Source organism: Apostichopus japonicus, chromosome 21, assembly GCF_037975245.1.
Source record: "Apostichopus japonicus isolate 1M-3 chromosome 21, ASM3797524v1, whole genome shotgun sequence".
Lineage (NCBI taxonomy): Eukaryota > Metazoa > Echinodermata > Holothuroidea > Aspidochirotida > Stichopodidae > Apostichopus > Apostichopus japonicus.
In genome coordinates, this window is record NC_092581.1 from 15,700,696 (window position 1) to 15,725,144 (window position 24,449).

At 37.5% G+C, this 24,449-nt stretch overlaps 1 protein-coding gene across 3 annotated transcripts in view; it reads right to left on the reverse strand.

The window, feature by feature from the left end:
* Window positions 1-20,868, reverse strand: part of LOC139962616 (protein still life, isoforms C/SIF type 2-like) — a 104,806-nt gene extending 83,938 nt beyond the window's left edge. Inside the window, exons 1-3 of one of the 3 annotated variants that reach the window (XM_071962755.1) lie at window positions 20,708-20,868; window positions 9,675-9,888; window positions 481-681 (exon numbers count right to left, since the gene is read on the reverse strand). In XM_071962755.1, the coding sequence (XP_071818856.1) occupies window positions 481-641 (161 nt within the window). In that variant the 5' untranslated portion in view covers window positions 642-681; window positions 9,675-9,888; window positions 20,708-20,868. Of the gene's footprint in view, window positions 1-480; window positions 1,475-9,674; window positions 9,889-20,707 lie in introns of those variants that run through there. The other 2 variants (XM_071962756.1, XM_071962757.1) reach the window with 2 other exon arrangements.
* Window positions 20,869-24,449: the final 3,581 nt, after the last annotated feature.

Here is a 24,449-nt window from a genome sequence, read left to right on the forward strand (position 1 = left end):
TACTTTGTAACGGCTATATAGCTATATATGCTAATTATTAGAGATTTGTTAGTGTTTGAATATATATCCCATTATAGTAAGGTATAAAATGGAGACATGCAATAACCAAAGAAACAAAAGAAGAGAATTTGCGTATTTGTCTCAGAAAATTTAGGCTGCTCCAAAACAAAGGAGGATAATTTGAGGATAATCAGTCGGACATTTGCCGGTGACAGCATATTGTACACTCGTTGTCGATGAGAGATGTACAATTGACAATGAGATGTACAAAGAACTGTCATCAATCAATGTTGGGTTTTATGAAAAGAGACAATCAAAGCATAAAACAATAGATTTATTACTCTGACGTCTATTCTTTAAACAGTTTTATTTTTTGGTTCTTTTTGAGAGAGAGAGCGAGATAGAGAGAGGGAGGGGACTAGTTTGCAACACACCAGTCAGGACAAATATACGACCTTTCTCTTTAAAATTCCGACTCACATTAAGAGACATTGATCTTCGTGGTCTGATACTCTGTTTTTGCTGTTCGCCTTGCTGGTCTTTTTGAAGCTCATCCGACGAATCAGGCTCTTGCGACTGACTTTTTCTCTCAGAGTGCTCCAGACCCTACCAGATGAGGCAGGTCGGGTGGTGTTGGACATTTTGGCAGAGCCCTTACACCGAGTTCATCCTGGACAACAACTTTTGAAGAGAAATATTTAAATGGCATTAATCGCCAAATATTTTTCCACGGGAGAGTAAGACAACAAGAAAAGAAAAAGAGAGAAATAAATAGGAGAACACCTTCCGATGCAAAAAGCCGAAGTAAATCTGGCGATGAACGCTACTTTATGGGATGTACGTAATCCATCTAATTCCAAAACATTTCGACAGAGTCTGGCAGATCTTTCGTAGAGACTGGTCTTTAAACACGCTTTGACAAAAATTGCAGGTAGTACATTAATTATTAATTATACTGTACAAGTTAAATAAGAATCAGCAACTCCAGTGGCACGCTTTCACAAAAGTGATAGTTTAACCACCGAGCATAAAAAGCAAACAGCACGCGATCCACGATGTGAGAGTGTCACTATGACAACATGATATTAGAACATTATGCAGAAGTCAGCTAGCGTTTCTCACACTGTAGGTGAATCTATCCTAAGCACTCGGGATATGATACCGCATGTCCCTATTGTTTTTGCTTTCGATTCACGCTGCATGTATATATGTATAGTCCTTGTTGGCTTCTCGTATGCTACTACTTTGTTGTCGGACGAGATTTCGATCCTTTCTTTTCTGCTCTGATTCGAAAGGGAAGAAGAATAAAAAAAATGATCAACTAGCTATCCACATATGACAGGAAATGATATTTCGTCCTGTGAAAGAGCACCGTCCCCAGCTACCGACAAGAGCGTACAAAGCTTCCTTCTCCCCGTAGAGGAAAGAGGCAATTGTCAATAGGTGATAAGTCCGCAGTTTGAATGGCAACCACATGTTTGGATACGGAGGGAGCATATATATATATCTGTGAGTATATCCAAGTGCAAACAAACCCAGTGACCGACTCGTTACTAGCAGCTCGTTTCCTGAGGCGTACATGTGAAGGAAACCTGATGCAAGTTTGAAGGGGAAGCAGGAAACACTGGCAGGGTTTAAAAATACTATAATAGCATTACAAGACTGAAAACTAAGGGAAACCAAAAGCTCAAAACAAAAAATAAAACACTTGAAATATCTCCAAGCGATCTTTTGTGACCTGAAAGCACCTGATGCTATGGCGATGGTTTGAACTCCAGTGAGTCAAAGTCTATAACAATCGAGGGGGGGGGGGGGGGGGGGGCGAGAGTAATTCTCATCTTGATCCATAACAATCTAATGTTCTTTTTTTTTATGTTGTGGCTTTTGGGGCTTTCTTTTATTTTACTCAACCCAATTGAAACCAGTTATTAAGATATTATCACATCAAGAAAGACCAATACGTATCAATCTGTACATCAACAATAAAAGGGGATCAACAGTTTTACAGTGTGATGGTGCAATAGTGTGATGTACGTCATTATTGTGGAGACACGTCCAAAGGGGTGACAATAATATTTTGTGGGATTTGAATACCACTGCACATTTGGCTAGAAAATTTGTCCCCCCCCCATTCATGACATAAACTGCTTGAATTATTCAACTATGATGTTATCATTATTACAGTTTATAAAACAAAAATATGCAAGTCAAATATATAAAGTAAGTTTCCATAGAAACCATTTAAACAAATTACTTTCTTATTTAATTGTTGAATAACGGTCTGAAGACTTCTTAATTGGTCTGATTTCATTTCCATGATAAAACTATGAAAACAAATAAAATGAAACATTTAAGTCTTCATGTAGTCTGTACAAAGGGTTAAACTTGTTGGCTGTCACGATACGCGACTCCTGTACAGTAGTACATAGAAAACGGTAGCCAATGCTGAAGATTGTAAACGAGAATAACTACCCTGAAAATTATTCCTAACTGAGGTTATCCAGGCACCTCAGCAATGTGTACCATTAGTCATGCACACTGGCCAACACTGCTAGGGGCTCAGTTCTTGGAAGTACATAATTTGCATTTTATTAAAGATCGATACAGTGGCTATACTGTACGATACAATTCTGCAGGTACAGATGTGATGTATGTGAGTGCATATCTATCTTTCATTTAGGCTGATGCCGCATATAATGTATACAGGAGATAATATAATACTAGTCAGCCTGGCAAAATAAAAATAATTATACAACAATAGCTTTTAAAATACAGAGAATTTGTTTTATTCAGTTTGCAACTGTACCCCCCTCCCCCACCCCAATCAGTAGTTTACCACTTTTATGATTATAACTGTAGGCAAATAAAATATCAAAGTATCAAAATGTAACAAACCCAAAATTATTTTTGCGATGAAACATGGCCAGTATTACATGATTAAACCGCATAGATATCAGATCTTGATTTTAAATCTATTTTAAATCTATTAAGAGGCCAGGATATTCCAGGTTTGAATGAGTTCCAATAATTGTACCGACAAATTAAGTCCATGGATAGTCCAAGGAATCATGGCAGCAGAATTGCAAGTAGAGGTTGTTTCTGCCCCCAAGTTTGTGAAAAACCCTCATACATATATATGTATATCCTAGAAGTGCTCCTACTTGGTAATAAAAGGTATGCTACCTTTTTCCATTTTTTTGCAAAATTCTGAAAGTGTCCTATTGTTACCATTTTTAAAAGATGCCTTTCTAAAACAGCTCAGGAAATGTTGTAATGAAAATGTGTTAATTTGAAACCTGTGGTACATTTTGAGGTAACTTTGTGCTTCTCTCACCCCACCCCCCCCCCCCCCCCCAAGAAAAAAGGTGTCACATCTCCCTTATTGCTCTAAAAATTTGGCCCACCCACTTCAAATGCCCAGGTTTCCCCTCCTCTGTCACCCCAAACATTTTAAAGCATTGAAGCACTAATCAACAGGTACTGGATATAGTCTATCTATTATTGTGCTCCCATCTACTAATATCCTCATCATATGTTGATGCCAATAACAGTCTTTTGACCAAGATAGTTGCAGAGCTTTCCCAATCTACTCACAATAAAGAGCAAAGCAATCCAATTCTCTGTGTCCCTTGTCAACAACAGATCCATTTATTCAACAATAGAGTGAGATTAAACACTGTGTTTACAATACCAATAGACCAAAATAAATCTACAAACTGATTCAGCTGCCAAAGATGTGCTCACTACCTACAACCTCTTTCTCTGCTTCATACTTGGCCGATTTCTTTCAATGAGCAACCCCTAGGCCCGTTATAAAACACTCAGAACTGAACCACCGTAGTAGTACTACAGTGTAACTTTAATAGCAATGTACAACTGTGGCTCTGTATGAACGTCTGCAAGCCTACAAGGCGTTTGCTTTCTAATGTACGAACCATTCGATTGTTGTTCATTCACCCCACTTGATGGAATGGATGGTGCTGTATTGTTTGGGTCTTGTGGACTTTTAAGGGTTCTGTCCTTGATGACTTTACTGAGAAAAGTTTCTAAGCGTGTTTTCTAGAGTTTGCCGAAGTAATGAAGCACATGTGACTCGTAACCATTTTCTTTTCCTTTTATGTGTGCGTGTATTATATTAGTTCTTCTAGGGCTCAGCCTTATGAGATGGTTTTGGTACATTTTTAAAAACAATTTCCGATAGTATTTAACAGCTCTATGACAACGATGTAGTTCAATTTAAATGGGATGTACATAGTCAAGTTTCATTTCAAATGGAAGAAGAAGACTCTCAGAAATACTTGAAAATGTCACTTGTAGTTCAAAATGTTATTTGGCAATGTTGCCAATTTGGGGAAAAAACACTATCTACCCGAGGGAAAAGATTTGTGGAATTGATGGAATCAATTAATGCTCAGGTGATTATGATCAGGGGTCTTAGGATAATTCAGGAAGGGTTAATTTAATATCCTCTCGTCTGAGAATAAACTACGAGTGGTACTTTGAGCAGGTTCCTGTTTGACAGACAGCGCTTAAATTACAGTGAAATAGTTAATTACCTATGAGCTTAATTAGATTAGAAAACTTGAATAAAGGTTGGGCTGGTGACCTCAAGCCTTCTCAAAAGCTGCTAAAGAGAAATTTGAAGAGAGAGCAGACCTAGTGACGTACGTACTACCCACGTATACAGGAACATACTTTTACCTCGAGGGGGTTTTTATCGGTGAGAAAAGAATTGCCAATATCCCTAGGAACAGGAAGATTATAGACTTCACAAGCGCTGGGAGATGAATGCAGTAGAAGGCCCGCAAGTGCTTGTTTCAATTTTCCTTGTTTTCTTGTTGGATGATTGGATCTATGACATACATACATATATATATAAACCTTTGAACTGCATTGTCCAATCATATAAATTATAACATAGTTCTACATCGATGACATGATTACATGGTAGATAACAATACACATTACATTGTATGAAATACATAACTGTAGGATCAACAATATAATACCACACAGGAAACCTGCTAATATGAATATTATTATGTCTCATCCATGAAAGTACCTGCTGGGGGACAAGAAGCTCAGATTAATTCTTCACAGAACACATATTTTAGCATGCTTGGTTTCAATCATTTTAATAAATCTTTAGTACTGCATGTACTGAACGGTAGCAGCTGTCGACCCAATGGTATACCACACCATAATGGTATACTAATAGGAATCATTTTGTCAATTAAATCTCACCGATTTTCCTACCACACAACAAAGAAGTCTCAACGAACCCTACATCTACAGCACTATAAAGGTGTTTTCACACTTGTTTGATTTCAAATATAAGAGAATGTTTTTCAAATAAGTGCATAATCTACCGTAAGTCATAAAAATCCTACAACCACTTCCGGCTCTGTCTGCAGGCCGTGGTGAGCCTGAGCATTTCCTGACGATCACAAGATTGCAGACTTTTTGAAGCAGTTAAATGTCAAAACAGAAGTTGAGGTCTTGTCGAATGGTGTAAGGATAAAGAAAACAAAAAAAGACAAACTAAATTGACATCCAGGGTTAAAAGGTCTATTAAATTCTATTCCAAATTTAGATTAAAAAATCGACATCTATGCCAAAATCATTCGGCACACATTTGAGGCAGAAGTGCAATTGCATGGGGCAAGGACCCCACTGTTAATAATACTTTAATAGTGTTGGTCTCAGTATTAATTGGTTCGAGGGTACTTTCTGTCGAAAGTGCATGTGTTACAACTGCACTATTCACAGAGGAAACTCATGGATGATATAATGATGGTGCCTCACGGATAAGATCTCAAGACATTTTTGTCGTTCATGCTAAAATGTAATAATTATACTATATGTGAAAACTAGGCAGGTTCAAGATTAAAGACGTCTGTCTGAGATACATTTCGAAAAACAGCACTTAGTTTAGTTTAGTAGAAAAAAAGGATCAGGAGGGACACTTAAGTCCCCATCAAGGACCCTATAGAGAGAGCAAAAAAACTGAAGACACAAACACTCAGACCCGATTACAATGCTTAAAGTGCTTGTCCAAAGCATTCTTAAACCCATTGACACTACTTGCAAGTACAACTTTCTCAGGCAAACCATTCCACTCATTCACAACCCTATTAGAAAAAAAGTTATGCCGAATATTAATCCTACTATGTGACTTTTGGAGTTTAAGACAATGACCTCTGGTACAACTACTGTTAGCAAACATGAAAAAGTCGGTAAAGGATAAATTGTCGAAACCATACACAATCTTGAAAACCTGGATCAAGTCCCCACGTAACCTCCTAAGCTCCAGTGTGGTGAGATTCAACAGTTGTAACCGCCTATTATAAGGAACACTCTTTAAGGAACTAATCATCCTAGTAGCCCTCCGCTGGACCTTTTCAAGTACTTCCTTATCCTTAGCAAAATATGGGTTCCAAGCCTGCACAGCATACTCCAGATGAGGCCTAACCAACTGCTTATGAAGCCTAACTATGTCCTCTTTCAGAAAACTGAAGTTCATCTTGATCATACCTAAAACCCTATTACCTCTCTTAGCAATGACTGAGTAATCATTCTTTGATTTTTGGACCATTCTTTGTTCAAATGAACAACCCCCAGAAAAAGTCCCAACCCACTGTGATATATGTGACAGCTGATAGCTAAAATGCACCTCAGATGAATGATATCACCTCACAGGTAAAGATAAGAGGGTATAATTCTGCCATTCATGAGCGCTGAATACGATGTAAGTGGGTGAAACTACCGTATGTGAAAGCTAATTGTGATTCAAGTACAGGGATTTCACTTTCATATACATTTGAAAGCAGTGCAAAGGAATGTATGAATAAGCATTCTTCAATGTCAAAGAGACAGGTAAGCGAGGAGCGAAGTAAATTAACGAATGTCGTGTATGGTGATTTGACACAAAAACCTCAAAAGTTCTGTTCATTTTCTGTGTCTGTATTTGAATGTGGAATAGTGTGGAAAATTTCAAAAATGTCTTAAAATATATATATTTACATCCAGGTCCTTACAATTGTGACACTCCGTTTGTTATCACCTGTGTTCTCTGTCCTGATATATACAATACATTGGCCAAACCTCCACTCCCTTTAATTTACGACTTACAGTAATAATCACAAAAGCACAATCAGACTCAACAACACCAGTTTTCCAGTGGCTGAACATTTTAATCTTCCACAAGTACAATATCAACTGTCTTAAGTTTGCCATAATCCTGGGTAATTTGTCTGACCATAATAAAAGAAACTCGAAGGAAATGGAAAAGATCCTTAAAGTACGTTCACACTGTCATGGTCTCAATAGGGATATGGCTTTTCTTTCCTGGTTCAAGCACTTTGAGCAGTCTGGGGCTAACAGTAGACCATCGTGATTTCAATCACTCTTTTTACGCCTGACGAAGGACCAGGGTGTCCGAAAACTAATGTAGCGTGTAGTTATTTCTAGATTCTAAATATTATGTTGGATTTAAAGGCATTACATGTTGTCCTCATCTTTTCTACTATATATATATATATATATATATATATATATATATATATATATATATATATATATGTGCTGTTCCATGAATCCAGTGGCGGAGCGTCCATAAAGTCAGGGGGGCGGATGCCCCCCCTGACGGACTCAAATGGACTGCTGGCGCCCTTTTCAGCTTTTTACTACTTTTTACTTATTTGCGATGATTGCCTTTTTTAGTGTGCTCTCATCTACCTATTGACATTTGTCACATTATCTGCAAATTAGCAAGGCCCAGAAAGGGTCATTTCCGGCGTTCTAGGGAGTATGTTTAGTCCAAAAATTTCTGTACGCTCTGCGCCAATCCTTGGTGGCGCTCTGCTTGGATAGTGTCAAAAGCGCCCCTACAGACCATTCTCGCCCCCTCTGACCAATACCCCCTCCGCCACTGCATGAATCCTGTGTACATGAAAGTAAATCATTCAAGATGGCACATAAAATTATGGTTGCATGCTTCCTACTATCTTTGGATCACAGTGAACGTCCATATAGACAAGGTTTACCAGTTCATGCTAGGCACGGTAGAACAAGAGTGCTAAGACTGTGGGGAGACAGGTAAGAGAGGAGCATAGTAAACAGGTAAGGTAAATTATAGACCATCACCAGGTGCAAGCTTGATAATTGCTACTGATGGCAGTTGAAAAGTTTCAATTTTTCACATTTTCAGAAAATGTTAAAGTGAGCACAGATCTCTCCAAAAACTCTCACTGTCCATAATTTGTAATAAAGTGGCAGCTAACAGCACTTCTGGTGCTGTCTGCTAGTATTTTAAATTATTTGAATGATGCATGCAGCTGTTATATAATTCAGACCTCAACATTCGGATCAAATTTTTATACACAGTGCATTATATTCGCATCCAAAAACGATCCAAAAAGTGTAGTAAAAGCATCGTCCAAACTTCTAAACTTAGAATCAAGTTGATTTTCACTCCATCGTGCTCTCTCATTGATGAAGGCAGTGAGGGGGATTCCCATCTAACTATACTTTTCCTGACACAATTCCAGTCTTTCCTATGGCTAATTTATCCTTAAATTAAGAGGGGGAAGTTTTATTTGCTGTTCAATGTCAACGGAACATGGATTTAAATTACCGATTCATGTGACGATTACACAGCTTTTCCGTCTCAGTGTGTGTTTTCCTGAAACAAATGGCACATGTATACTTTTTGTCTGCAATGTTGTGGTGGACATATGATATGTCGCATGGCTGAGTGTTAAAGGCGTTGAAGACTCGCCCCAAACAGCGTGCCGCCATCTTTAAAAAGTTAACTTTCCGTTGCTTGCAAGTGAAGTTTTTCTCTTGTCGCTACAAAATGCAGACAGTAATGAAACGTGGTACCTTGTTATCTTTAGCTGGACCAGAGATGTCCATCGATGTATCGTTCACTGTGCTGTGGGTATTGACCGCAGCTGTATGTACTGACTGTACACTAGTGTCTAATTACCGACGGTAGCAAGCTGTGTGTGTATTTTCTGGGATCGATGGTGGTGTCTAACACTTCTGTTACACCTCATTCGAAACTAGGTCAGATTAACGGCATTAGACGTTTTTCTTTGCACAAGTCTTAAAACCCTTTAAAGGGGAAAAAATTTGGTTCTGTAGTATATGTGCATTTATAGCATGCATGCACAGTCCGTGGGAAAACACAGTATATATACAGGAAGTAATTAAGTGTACAGAGCTCTATACTTCAAAGCAATAGTGACTATTTACATGATAATGTAACCAGGAAAAACATACAACATCAGAGAATGAGGGAGGGGAGGAAGGGGGGAGGAGAATAGGAGGGTTGGAAGGGAAATGACTGGTACTAGTAGATGGGATTAACTCTACACATAGGCTGGTCAATGATGGTTTCCCCTGGTTCTTCCCAAGTTCTTTCATCCGCCCACTTTTCCTTTCCCCTACCCCTTCACTGCAAAATAGAAAACCAATAAGTAACCAGATTCATTCAAGTATAAGAATGAGATAAAACAAACAGTAGAGGGAAAGGTACGAAAAGATCGGTCCAACAATGTATGTCATTACGTACTGAAAAGAGTGTCCATCCTCTAGTCGACTCCTCCTATACCTCCCCTCCTCATCCACCCCCTCCCCCCCCCAAAAAAAAGGTGAAATTCATACAGTACCTTCATAACATGAAACGATAAGGTATACTGAGTGATCCCTGCAGACATACAGACTACAGCATTGCTACAGTGTTTGCATGCTAATGACTAGTGGAGTCAACAACAGGATATGAAGCCTGGTCCCTCTGTCTGCAACAGAAAGAGCTGTCTGCAGTGATTTTAGGGATTTTCTTTTATGCTGGACACAGAATGTTTGACATCAATCGATTCAAACCTGTAACAGAGAGAGGTAAGTTGATTCTTATTAAAAGTACATTACAGGAACAAAGATGATAAAGGCGGGGGGGGGGGGGGGACTTGTCTATGTGATTAGTCTATCACCTCATTGGTCTCTCAACAAGGCTACCGTTAGGTACAGTAGTAAATAAACAAAACTGAAAAACCTGTGATTCTCTGGTAACTACTTGAAAAGGCTTTGGAGAGAAATCTCATTTACCTGGAATTAAAGCCGAGAGTGATAGGTCGTACCATGTAACAACAAATGGCACAGGCCTACTACTACTTCTCATTCAGAAAAAAATGTCTCTTTTGAAGCCTCTAGAAATGCGGAGGCCATGCATCCCAACATTTTGTTGCATGGACACTTTTCACGGCAGTATTAGATACACCCGTGGAATATGATTAGAACATTTTGGGTTTACTGTACTTCTACTTCAGGAATTTGAGATGAAATTTGACTAACACAAGCTCATAGGATTTTCTAGTATTGAGCAAAAGAAGGAAACCTTGAATACCAAAATTAGCCCAATAAAAATCTTTCAATTATCTATATTTACCTGCCTCAACGTCTGAGAATAATTAAGAGCCTGGTCAGACCACCCAGGAAAACATTTTTAATTTTTAGTAATTATGCAATGTTGCACCTAGCAGGTCAAGTTTGAGGTCAAGATAGATAAAATCTGATGGTTTCTTTTACCAAAAATGTATTACTTGTGATGAATCTATGAATTCTGGATATTCTAAGGTAAGTTCTTTCAATGAAGTCCCTCTGAAGCTATTAAACTTGAGGCGACTAGAAACTAAAGACAGTAGTGTTCAAACGATTATGCATAACAGAAAATACCGATTACCGATTATTTTTTTCATAATCATACCGATTCCGATTATTTGAAAAAGAGAAAATATCCCGTTTATACGAAATACAAAGAAATTCATTCCAGAATGGTTCAGTCAAAGGAATGGTCTAAACAAAAATTCCAACTATGCAACTACAATACAAAAAAAGTTGATACATACATACAGCTGTGCATACACACACATACTAGCATACATATGCATGGATGTATACATACAACCACACAGATAAACATACAGATATATACATACAGACACATAGACATACAGACACTTACATATAAACAAATATCAAATCAACAAAATAAAGAATAATTTTAGCCAGATAACATTAATAAATTTCAAGTACTGTACACATGCACAAGCTGGAACAGTACAAGCTCCAAACAGGGATGCCTGCAACTCCATTCATATTTGAGGGGGCAGGGAGGGGGGGGGGGGAAATGGCCAAATTCTGGGGGTACAACTGCATGAGACGTAAAGCAGGACACACTTTAAAGGTGAAAGACTTACTGAACATGATATGAATGAATGACACGCCAGCATAAATGATTATGAAATGAAGAGTTCCAAGCTAATTGATTAATAAATGACTTCCTAACTGTGTGCAATTGACACTCAAATTACAGAATAACACCTGCCACATATAATTTTATCTTGATTATTCGTTAAATTGTATGAAATGTACAGTCCTGTTAATATTATTCCTTGAACAAGTAAAACAATCTCTGTGATGTAATATGCACCTAAAAGATATATATGTACCACAATTTATGCCAAAAGTTTCTGTGTTATTACAGTTTTAACACATTTTCTAGAAATTAGTCATAAATAGCTATGAGTGGGTACATCCTATCATCACTCATGATAGTCCAACCCTACAAAATACAAAAATGAAACTTCTATTTTATTACAAAATTTGAAACCAATTTTCTAGAAATTAGTCATAATAGCTGAGTGGGTTCATCCTTTCAGCATACATGATGTCCAACAAAATACAAAAATGAAACTTCTATTTTATTACAAAATTTTAAACAATTTTCTAAATTAGTTATAAGTAGCTATGAGTGGGTTCATCCTATCAGCATACATGATGTCCAACCCTACAAAATACAAAAATCAAACTTTTATTTTATTACAACATTTTAAACCAATTTTCTAGAAATTAGTTATAAGTAGCTATGAGTGGGTTCATCCTATCAGCATACATGATGTCCAACCCTACAAAATACAAAAATGAAACTTCTATTTTATTGAACAATTTTAAACCAATTTTCTCAAATGAGTCATTAGTAGCTATAAGGTGTGTTCATCCCATTAGCATACATTATGTCCAACCCTACATAATACAAAAACGAAACTTCTATTTTATTACAAATTGTAAACCAATTTTCTCAAAATTAGTCATGAATAGTTACTGTATAAGGTGTGTTCATCCCATCAGCACACATGATGTTCAACCCTACAAAATATAAAAATCAATCCGAACTGTTTTATACACCATTATACCATTAGACATGTTATACACTATTTTAAACCGATGATCTGATGGATATTAGTCATGAGTAGCTATGAGTGAGCTCACCCTATCAAAATAAACTACTATGATTATTGTCTTAGTCAGTACTATATAGTACATCCTGCAGAGAAGGTTTGCAACCAATTGAATCCAAAACAAACATATCAATGACATTTAGAATAAGGAAAAGGCTTAAAGCATATCTGCACGTGTTTTAGCATAACTGCCATTTGCTTTATTATCATAATAATATGCAAATAGTGTTCCTTTCTGCCAAGAGGAAACTACAGAACTTGTAGCATATATAGCAGAGAGCGCAGCGGTCGATCGTTTCCTCTAGACTGATGGCGCCAAATATGGTTATTTATAAGAAAGTTAAAGGTAGTCAGTGTAATAGGCCCCAAATTATAGCACGCTATAATTGCTAGAAGTTTTCAAAAAGTACTTTCCTGGAGGTCTTTAATTCTCCAAATTGTTCTCAGACTTTTCCTGAATGTCCCAGCGAGGAAAAATTCCCACAAGGTTGTAATAAAAACAGTTTAAGAATTTTTGACCAAAAGGTGACCATATTCAAATATCTAGCATATTTGGGGCCAATACAGCATACCTTTAAATCATGAATACCCTGTAGTTAATACTATATTATAATGCTATATTGACTGGTAATTAACTCAAGGCAAAGTAAATTATGTCAGTTATTTGTCTCCTCACAATAAGGAAGCTTATACATAAAGCAGACTGTGTAAATTAGCCCCATCAATAACGAAAAGTCTGCTAACAAAAGAGTAAAGAAACTGTTGCACAGAATCCTATGTGCAAAATAGGTTACGGTAGTCTTATAAATGTTAGCAAATTTCCTCTGAAAAGTGACAAGGAAACTTTGAGCAGGTAAATGGAATCGCAAACCTTGTGACAATGAGAAAGGTAGCAATGCAACAAAATACATAAGTGGAACAATATCCGTCAACATGTGACATTGGAATATTACGACTAGTTGAATGTACTGTTTTTAATATGTGTGTTGGCAATGACTGTGAACCATAAGGCCATGCAATATCCTTTACTGTATAGAATTTCACAAGGTGATCGAGAGAAGGCAAACATTGTGTAAGACCACTACGTATGGTATTGATAATATTTCACACACTGCAACAGTTTCCTTGTGTAAAAATAATATTGTTCTTATACATGTGTACAGGTACGTAAGAGATGGAACTAGCACAACTGACTTTTAGCAGGTACGGCTACTGTGGGTCAAAGGTCACAATCCACTTTGGAGTATTGAGTCAAAACAAAACAATGGATTTATAATAAGACCAGTCAAAAAGATATCTTTTGAAAGTCAGGTTTTTAAAATAATAATACAGAGCACCAGTGGCCTTAAAAGTTTTAGTCCTGCCCCTCCCCCCCCCCCTGGGCCCACCATCTCAGCCACTGACTCCCCTCTAATGATGATGACACTGATAGTGATAATAATAAAATAATAACCATAAGAACAAGAATAATAATTGCAATAAGAATAACAACAAACATAATAACAAGGCTAATAATATTTGATATAATGACAGCAGAGAGGCCACAAATTTGGTGGTATTTAGAGTCAATTCCACTGAGCAACATAAACATGGATGTCAGATTCCTAATTAACAGAAAAGTATTTTTTCTCTTCCCCTCCCCCCTAGAAAAACATCTTTTCCACATGTATGCCTATTACTGTATGCAACTTCTACATTTATAATGGCACTCACAGATATGTGCACATTCTTTACCCACTCTGATCAGGAGAGTGGTTTTATTTGTAAACATTTTCCCAAAATCTGGTATCAATGTCCACTGATCTCTGCCACAGGACAGATTACTGTATCTGATCGCCTCGATCTGATAATAACACATTATTAGATCCACCCTGCAATGATCGAATCCAGATCTCAAATGTTTTAGTCAGATCAAATGGAAAAAAAGTCACCAAGACAATCTCACTATCCTCCTTTGAGATAATCCAAATAAAGCTGTTACCCTTTGTAGCGAATAGCCTACTCACACTTCCAGTGACCTTTGTCTGGACTTAGCTTGATTTTAGACACCAATAGTTGGCTACACTGTTTTGAAAACCTTCAAAGATAGTCAGGATGTCTGGGCAACAACCTGCAAAAGTTTTCTAAGTAGGCTGCTTTTAACTAAGTAGCTTTTAGCCTGTTCATCAGCTACCATTTAATTACACTCCCCCTGTTAAGTTTATGTAGACCAGCAGTTATATTGTCAATGTCTAGTCTTGGTATTTTTAAATAGCTGGTAATCATGGTAGGGCTGTACAGATCAGGTAGGTATAGGCAGTATGCAGAAGTAATACATTAGTACAATTAATTTGTTGCCTACGGTATACTGAATTTATATTTTACTGTAGCTACGTATATCTACAGCAAAAGAGCCGATCGAGTATACATATACTCACAAAAGATCTCAAAATAAATCTGAAATTTACTTGTTTACACAGACAGCTTATTCTGCTCCTGCAGCTGTTGTGTAATTATTATAATCAAACATCAAATACAGAAAAAAAAGAAAATTTATGGGGTTTTGTAGCTGAAATATGAGCAGTTTGGTATACATGCATCCATGACAGAAAGATTTGATTTATTCGTGTAACACTCTCAAACATGACGGAGAAAAGGTTACATGACATGCAGAAAATTTGAAAGAAACAATGCAATAAAGTGTTCATATACAGGCTTAACTTTATCTGTCACTCACATTCAGAATAAAGAGTAAAGATTCACTAGAAAAAGTCACATTTTCTATGTAAATTCTTTCAAATGCATTTATAAATCAAGGATATTTTACCCCTTTCAACTAGTGCACTTCATACTTCCACTTAATTATGAATGTTTTTCGTTGTCACCGGGCCATGGAGTCGTTCCATTTAGTATGCATCTCTGATCACATATGTATGGTCATAAGCAGCATGTAGGAGAGATATAAATTAAAGTTCTAAATTAAAAGCATTTGACAGTGACTTGTCAAGTTGTTGTCTTGACTTGTTTCATTGCCTGACTTATGCAAATTAAATTTCCAGATGTCAGGCTGATGGTACTTTTTTTTTTACCTATTTATTACAGACACCTGAATCAGCTTTCTATACATGTAGCATGTCCTTCTATCATGAGTTACCATGACAACTATTGTACGAATCCTTCAAATTGAAATGGCATGATATTCTGCTTTGATTATTTCCTCTAATGGTTCACGGTATACGTAGCAATTGATTAAGTATATATTTAAACGGCATGCTACTGTTTGGGAAGGTTCACCGAGTACTACCGTATTTCGATGGACATAATCAGCACAAAACTATTACAGGTAGTAAAAACCAATTCATTCAATGGATGAACAATGACTTAGTACTACTTCCGTCAAATAGAAATACTTCCCACTTGTTCATTCAAAACCATTGTTAAACCTGTTGATGCTTCACTTTGATGATAAGTTGTACAATTATCATAGCAAGTGCATTGACTTAGCACTGACCTGCTTTATACACGTGGGCTACTATATGTCAGGCATACAGTATAGTGCACACAAAGTTTCACAAAAAATACTATCATTGAAGATAATTGCCAAAAATTCTTTTCATTTGTCCCCCCCCAAAAACCTTTGAAAACAGCATATAGGACCAATTAATAGCACTCCCCCGAAATCTTCATAGAGGACTGTTGACCACAACAATTTTGCAGCCAATGAAAATTTGAAAAGATTAGCACGAAAGGAGAAAAGGGAAATAGTTCCAACAAATATTTGGGCAATCCACAGGAACATACCTTAATTGAAGAGAGTGAAAACTGAAGAAAAAATAAATTCCTAAAGGTGGTCTATTTTTTTTAACCGTAAGAAGATTGATAAAGGACATATTAAATAAGATACTACATGTAAAGGACTGTATTTTTGGTGGTTTTAATACCTGTCCAAATAAAACTGAGGGCAGTAATTTCCCATGTACATGTGTGTGATCATTTATCAGTTTATACAGTAAACCATTGAAGCAGGGAGTGGCTACTATAACTTATACATGAACCTGGATGCTAGTGTGCATTGCAGTACAGTATTTTGTCAGTGGCGGAGCTAGGGGTATTGGTTGGGGGGGGGGGAGAATAGTCTGTAGGGGCGCTTTCGTCACTATCTAAGCAAAGCAGAAAGTTTTTGAGTAAAGATACTCCCTAGATCGCCAGAAATGACCCTTTCCGGGCCTGGCTAATTTGCAGATAAACAAAGAATAAATAGCCTTTAGAGCGTTTTGTCAGAAACTTACACCAACAAAATGTGCCAAACGTCAATAGGTAGATAAGAGCGCAATAAAAAAGTCAATAATTGCAAATAAGTAAAAAGTGGTAAAACACTGAATAGGGTGCCAGCAGTCCATTTGATTACGTACGTCGGGGGGGGGGGGCATCCGCCCCCTGACTGTATGGACGTCCGCCACTGTATTTAGTGTGGTCACTATATTATACATTACTGCTCTCAGACCAATATCTTAAATTGAAAATCCAATAAAAGTGTCTCACTAGTTTGTGTAAATTTTTGTCTACTATTTACTCTACTGTACTGTTAAGTATACTTTGTATCATGGTGCATCTGCATAGCCTCATAAGGCCTATACTATTTACCAATTATAAGGATCATGTTGTCTTAGGGAAACTTTCAATATTATCTAAAGTCATAGTAGCTATTGAGCAAAGAATGCCTTCCTTAAAGAGTATAGACCCTTTACTGTAGACAAATAAAATAAAAAAACCAACTTGTTACACAAATAATGAGATAAACAATAATTGTACCTTAAAGTACAACATAGAATATAAAGAATACCTATAAGACATATAATTTCAGCAAACCTGGTATCAACAATTCAACATAACATAATGTATACATATATTATATTTATAGTGACCTACATTGTGTAGACTTTTAACTAGATATATATGTAACACAGAAAGAAACAAATATCACAGATGTTTTATTGGCCCTTTCTTGTGGTCATAAAGCAATTTATAGGTCAATTTAATAGGACTGAGTACCATACCACCTGTCTGTGGATTAAATCTTGGAGGAGGATCTTACCCACACCACTGCTATAACCGGACATTCGATAAAAGCCAATATAGGCCTATAGCAGTTGTGATTTGAAAGACAGGGCTGGAGGGCCACAAATGTGGTCACAAAATAAACTGAAATGCCAAGAGAACACTTTATGGAGTTGACTTGGGTACCAAACAAGGTAAAAGAGGAAGGTACAGTACAGGGAGGGATGAGGTGGGTAGGAGAAGAGAGGGAGGGAAGGAAGGGTGATACCTGTCAGTGGTATTAACTTTTGTTTTCCAGCATCCTAAACTAAGACTATTTTGATTATTTTACTACAAGCGTTGTGGTCAAGTGGTTAAGACAGTGGACTTGTGATCTAAGGTTTGCAGGTTCGAGTCCTGGCCAGATTCTTGCGTTGATGTCCTTGGGCAAGGCACTTGATCTCAATTGCCTCTCTTCACCCAGGTGTATAAATGGGGACCCACGAGGTAAATTGTCAGTTAGACTCTGTTTAACTGCTGCCATGTGGAGGGATTGTCTCTATATTTGACAGGTTATCGTTGACCAGGGTAATATTGCTAAGCGCCTTGAGCACTGTTATCGGTGGATATATCTGCGCTTTATCAATCCTCAATATTACAATGTCTGTTTATTATTATTATTATTATACAGGGCAACAGACTCAGTGTGATACCCATGCACTTACTTACCAGCAGAAAACTGTTTTCTTACATATAGTATCTGGTAAATTTTTTCACACCTTAAGTACAAGTATTATTCAGGAGAATTAAACAATTAATCAACAAACCATATCCTTCTACCTTTGATATGAGTAACGTTGTGTGTTTTAATAATTCCATGATTTCAAAAATGTTGTCTCACATTATAAGGTCCATATTTAAGGGGGAAAAAGGTAAAAAAGGGCTGTTTTTGTCATAAGTTTGAAATTGAACTTGACTAGTCTTCACGGACTACATCGTTACAGGAAATTTGAATGGGATTATTGTATCAATGCTTTCAATGTGCTGTATTGCAATAAAAATACTTGAGGAAACTGAAGTTGAAACTAATGCCATACTAACTCTGTAAATGAAAGTAACTTGCATGCTCTGAGTGCAATCATCAAACAATCAACTTGACAAATCTAATGACTGAAATGATCAGCCAACTTAGTAAGCACTCAAGACTCCTAAGTACTTGTTTTGTTATTATAAACCAATCATCGTTAGCAGGGAGTGAGTGAATATAAACACTAGTAGTAGTAGTTCAAGTATGAGAATATACTTTCAGATTACTGTACATAAGTTTGGCCATATATATAATATATATATATATGGCTCTTTAGTGACAGAATCTAAACTAGCAATTTTATAACAGCGACAGATGTAAATAAACATATTGATACAGCTTCATTAGGATTCAAGCTACTTATTACTTAGAGCCTACCATCAACATTATTACATGTAAAAGTACAGCAGCCAATTAAAAGTAGCTGCCTCTAACTGTATGGTATTATTATTGTTACTGGTATTTCACTGTGTGGTGACTCATAGTTCTGATCACACGTACAGATACTGTATATATATATAATCAAGAAATTGCATAATGTTCTCTACACAATATTGAGCACGAAGCTGTTTTTTTTACACAATAATAATAATCAGCAGTTATTTTTATGACACTTAAGCGACCAAAAATGTGGAAGAAACCAGAAAGGGCTGATGGATTACAACTTACACATCGGTTGGCTTCTAATTCAACATTTTTTTAATCAAATTTGTCGTAATTCTTTCAGAATGGGAATGCATTTCAACTTACAACTTGTTGACAAAATGTAAATAAAGAAATATGACTCCAAAAGTGTAAACCTGGTGATTTCCAACCTAATGAGTTTGTTATATCAAAGCTTGGGCACACGCAGGGTGGGCTGGTGTCTAGCATAAGGCCAGAAAGTCTAGTTCAGGCCACTGTACAAGACTCTACATATGGCGTGAGCTCTGGTCAGATATGTACAGTACAATATAGGACTAGGCAAGGCATGTACAGCATATTAAAACCCTAATAAGAGGATTTCAAGCAAAACTAAACAAAATTGGGACCATTATTACAGAATCTTTCACCCGGCTAGTATGTTGCACATTTTAATCAAAACTACACTATGACTTGTTTTCCCGAAGGGTAATGAGGATGGTGTTGAAGAACTTAGCATGCCATAGACTCCGGATGTATGAGTGCCTGATGAATTCAATGTAGCATTGGCTTTGGGTAAAACATTTCTGTATGCTGCTGTGTTGGGACCCATGTTATAATCATAGTGGACTTTGCAATCCACACTCCCCCTCTTGAATTTGCAAGGTTGGTAAGAGTGACTCCATAGTTTTCCATTTTGGGAAACCAAAAACAATTCCCTAGGCCTTCTCCTAGTTAAATGTTTACTATGCAAGGCCTATCACTGTGCTACCAAGTAACATGTAACACGGACAATAATACTGACATCCAAATGTTTAACTGGTTTATTGCATACAATTCTAAGTAAGGCCTATGGGCAATGTTAGTATGTACCCTTCAAGTAGACATACTACATAGGCTAGGCTGCATTCCTACAGGCTAGGTCTACAAGATTTCCCTAATCTGTAGCCTAAACATGGTTAAAAACTACAAAGTGGCTATTGTTACGACTAGTCGTAAGAATAATTCCCGACTACGCATGCGCAGTTGCTATTTTCATGACCAGAAGTACTATTTTTACGACGAGGAGAAACAATAATTTCCGGTTAGGGTTAGGGTAAGGGTTAGGATTGAGGTTTAGGGTTATGTTTAGGGTTAGGGTTACCCCTACTACATGCGCAGTTGCTTTATTTACTTTACTGCGCTTGAATTTGCCTTTGTCGTAAGACTAGTGTATAAATAATTGTTACGACTCGTCGTAAGAATAGCCACGGCCTAAAAACTAATGATAGGGCCTAAACACAGTAACATAAGTTTAGCTAGGCTAAGCTATTTTGTATATCAAGTCGCCAATGTTTGCCTCCAAATAGAAAAATTTAAGACATGGCTATACTATAGAACCTGGCCTAGGCCCTAGGACTTAAATTAACGTTAGGCCCTGGGCCTTACTGTACTTTACCTTTGTTCAACCTCAAGGCTCCAATCAACGTTGGACGATGCTAATTTTCCCTGTCTGTTGATCTAGGCCTAGGCCTAGCAATGTAATTGTAACTGCAGTGCTATTCAAACGATGCTACGGCCTAGTCCCCCAAGTCTGTTACTACAGTAGGCATAGCCTGTTCATGATTTCAACATGTCGGTATAAATTATCAGAGATATAACTTATCAGAGATATAACAGAGATATAACTAAGTGAACTCACGGGAAAATTACATATTCCTTGCCACATATTACACATCCAGAGTCTACAGGTTTGGCCAACACAGAAGTCAAGCCGTTCCATTCAGTAAGGGCTTTTCATGCAACTCGATCGATATCGTAAATACCAGACGTTGTTTACAACTGACTGTACATCGATTGTATACGTCTGGGTACGTATGCGCACCTAGCTAGTAAGTTGATTCACTCAGAGGATGATGAATCGTCGCCGAGACGCTTCAGCGGTTCCTATGCTACACAACTTGTAATTGGTGGTCGATATAGTTTACAGCGCATTTGATTGGCCAACATATTTTTTTGGAGGTGGCAGTAACTTGTTACCTTTCCTTTGTAGCGTCAAAAATTGCAGAGTGTGTTATGTGAAGTAGCCCTGGACTTGCTTACAACAATTAGATAATTATGGAGAGTTCGAAGTTTGATAAGAACTAATCATTCTACAGTTTACAAATGAAAACTTCACAATCAGTGTCAAAAATATCCTACAAGCATGATTTCCCAGTGCATAACATATGTACGATATAAGCCGATTCGTGTGTGTACTTCCAGATGAAGGCACTAGCACCCATGCACTTGCATCGATTTGCATTTGGAAACACACTTCAAAGTTAATATTTTAAAGGCAACTTGAAAATTAATTCTGTTGAGTTCATGGTCGGTTTTTTACAGCAAAACGATGGCTGTCATTTCCACACATCTGTCTACTACAACAACAATAACAACACTAAATTGGCCCGGATTCACTTGAATTTGGTAATATTCATGACTGAACTATGTACAAATTGTCATGAGGCCTTTCTATGTAGGCTATGTACCTAAATCTATTTTCCACTAAATAATCAGAAATGAATAAAAATGAACTGTAATAAAATATGTTGGCTTTAGTACAACAACGTCAAAACCATCGATAATTGTTAATTTTATGATAAAAGTATAAGTTAGCAACAAAACATTGCCTCTGTCTTTAATAGAAGAAAAAAAAAACACTTCGTAACTAAAGAATTTTCGGCTTAAAATGTTTATCTTTCGAGACTTTCGTTACAAATTCTAAGATAAATGCATCACTTGGTCTAATGACGGACGTCTGCAGAAAAAAAAAATAGGCCTAACAATAATAATGCCGATGCGGGCAAGCAAACTTAGGTATAACCATGATGTGGTGATTTTGTTACCAAAACTTATGAATGGTATCAATTTAACATATGATTCTGAGTTTTAATCAAGGGTATATGTTTTTTCTTAACTTGCAGTGATACGTGAAGTAGGGTTGTTACGTACAGCGCGTGTTGCCAAAGTGAGTTTCAGCAACAACAAAAATGCACAGCGCGTTGTAACATACCGCCTTCTTCAGGGTGACATCCAGGGGCGTATCCAGGGGGTGCAACAGGCGCGCGCCCCCCCTATTGGCCGTCACCAAAAAAAAAAAGTTTAGCAAAAAAAAAAAAAAAAATTGATGACGACCTTTATGTGAGATGTCGGTGATCGCTCAACCCCCCCCCCCCCCTCCCGTATGCTTTATTTTTTGTTTGCCAAAAAAAGTTCTGGCGAAGTTCGGCGGCATAATAGTTTTAGAAACATAGATGGTAATTGTGTTTGTATTATCACTATAAACACTAAGTGACATGCCAGCCATACTAAATTGTGCATTTTGTGTCCATATTTACTGGAAATGTTGCTTATTATTAAGGTCGAAAAATGGATCACATATGGCCATGGGCGGCGATCCTGGGTGGAGGGGGGATATATCCCCCCATGAAAATGGGTGGAGGGGATGTAATGCACCATATCCCCCCCACCAAATGCCAGGGATAAGAATATTTTCATGCCTACATTTATGCATCTTCGTTAATGTACGGCTCTTTTTTAGCTTCATTTCTCGCCTACCATAAACGCAGTGCGATCTTTTCAAATAAAGCGTCTTTATAAAGCAAAAATAGTTGACTGTAGGCTTCATTGGCCCTATAACAACAAAATGTATTATTGCGCCCACGGTATTGATATAGTACATATATGCACCCTCATAGTATTCATATAGGCCCTATAGTAGGCCTACACACGTACATGTTCCCTCGAACAGCTGAGAATCTCATGTTACCAGGGTAATGCTTAATACACGTTTCACCTGGATGCCCTAGCAATCGGTACCTATAGGAATGTAAATATGTGTAATTGTGTATTGCATGTGTATAGGCCTATAATAGCCTGCATGAGGCCATTTTCTTCATCGAATAATATAAAAGAGCTCTCGAACATTCTAACGTTGCGCCTGAAACAAGATTGACAGGGGCAATTTTCCCAAAATAACACCCGAAATTAAAAAAAAAAGTATTTAGGATCCTGATTATGAGATATTTCGGACATGACATCCCTATTTTAAAGTTGGGTATATGCCGCTTGGAAACCTCGGGAAGTGCCGTTTCCGGCCATCTAGAGGGTTTGTTAATCCCAAAATTTTCTTGTAAGCTTCGCGCCAACTTATGGTGGCGCTACGCTTAGATAGTCAACAAGGTCATATTCCCCCCCCCCCCCACTCGGAAGTACGGATCGCCGCCCATGCATATGACACCATTTTACATTTCAGCCCTTCTTCGAAAGCAAAAATTGTACACCCCTCCCCTTAGACCCATCCCCCAGGACGGCGATCATTCATGCCTGACGCCCCCCTATTGGAAAATCCTGGATACGCCCCTGACATCCCTATGTTCCGACGTCTCTATGTTCCGACGTCTCTATGTTCCGACATCTCTATGTTCCGACATAAAGAAAAAAAATCGGATTTATCCAAAAATTTGGTGGTACCAAGAAAACTAGTTTTGTGACCCCAATTTTTTGGGGGGAGTAAATTGTTTTGGACCCAAAATTTTTCGGACCCAACTTTTTTTGGACCTAATATATTTTTGGGGAATCAAGTTTTTTGGACCCACCAAATTTTTTTCACGAAAAACAAGAGAAAAAAAAGGCGCCTGCAGTGTGGACACAAAACATCGCGGGTTACCAACAAAAAATCTGTCTCGCCGCGCCGCTTGCTGTACAAACAGATTTCTAGTCACAAGCAATTTTTGGTCAAAAAAAATTATGAGTCCAAAAATTATTTCGTATTGTCGGAACAAAGAGACGTAGGAACATAGAGATGTAACCGTTTTTCAGTGTTCCGTACGCGTGGTGCGTTATTGACTTTTGAGTGCGTACTGCGTTCGCATATATGCTCAAATGTTATGGAATAAGTTAAATATTACATCCAATGTCGGTTACTACCTGAAGCTTTAACGGTCAACTCGAATTGCTCGTAAATTTGATATTATTGGGTGATGCCATCAGCGTCACATGTTATAACAATCGTACATCTGGTTTATTCGTGCAAATAATTATCTAGGGTTTATTGACATATTATCGTTAATGAAATAAACCAGACGAATGACAAAGTGTTAATCGCAGTGGTTTATTTATTTTATAACAAGGAGTGGGGGGGGTGGGAGGGTGCCCCCTTACCATGCATCCTCCTACGGACGCCCATCATAATAAATATTGAGATAACAAGATGTGAATTTCCGCTATACGATGCCAACAATCCAGGCATACATAAACGTCTACACTGCACGTTTTAGAAACTGATATTTTTCCCACGTACAGATCCTTACCGAATATAATTCTAGAGGTTATGGTTATTTCCCCATCTCGACTTCATGAGGCATTGTTCACGACATGACCACTTAACTTTATGTAGCAGG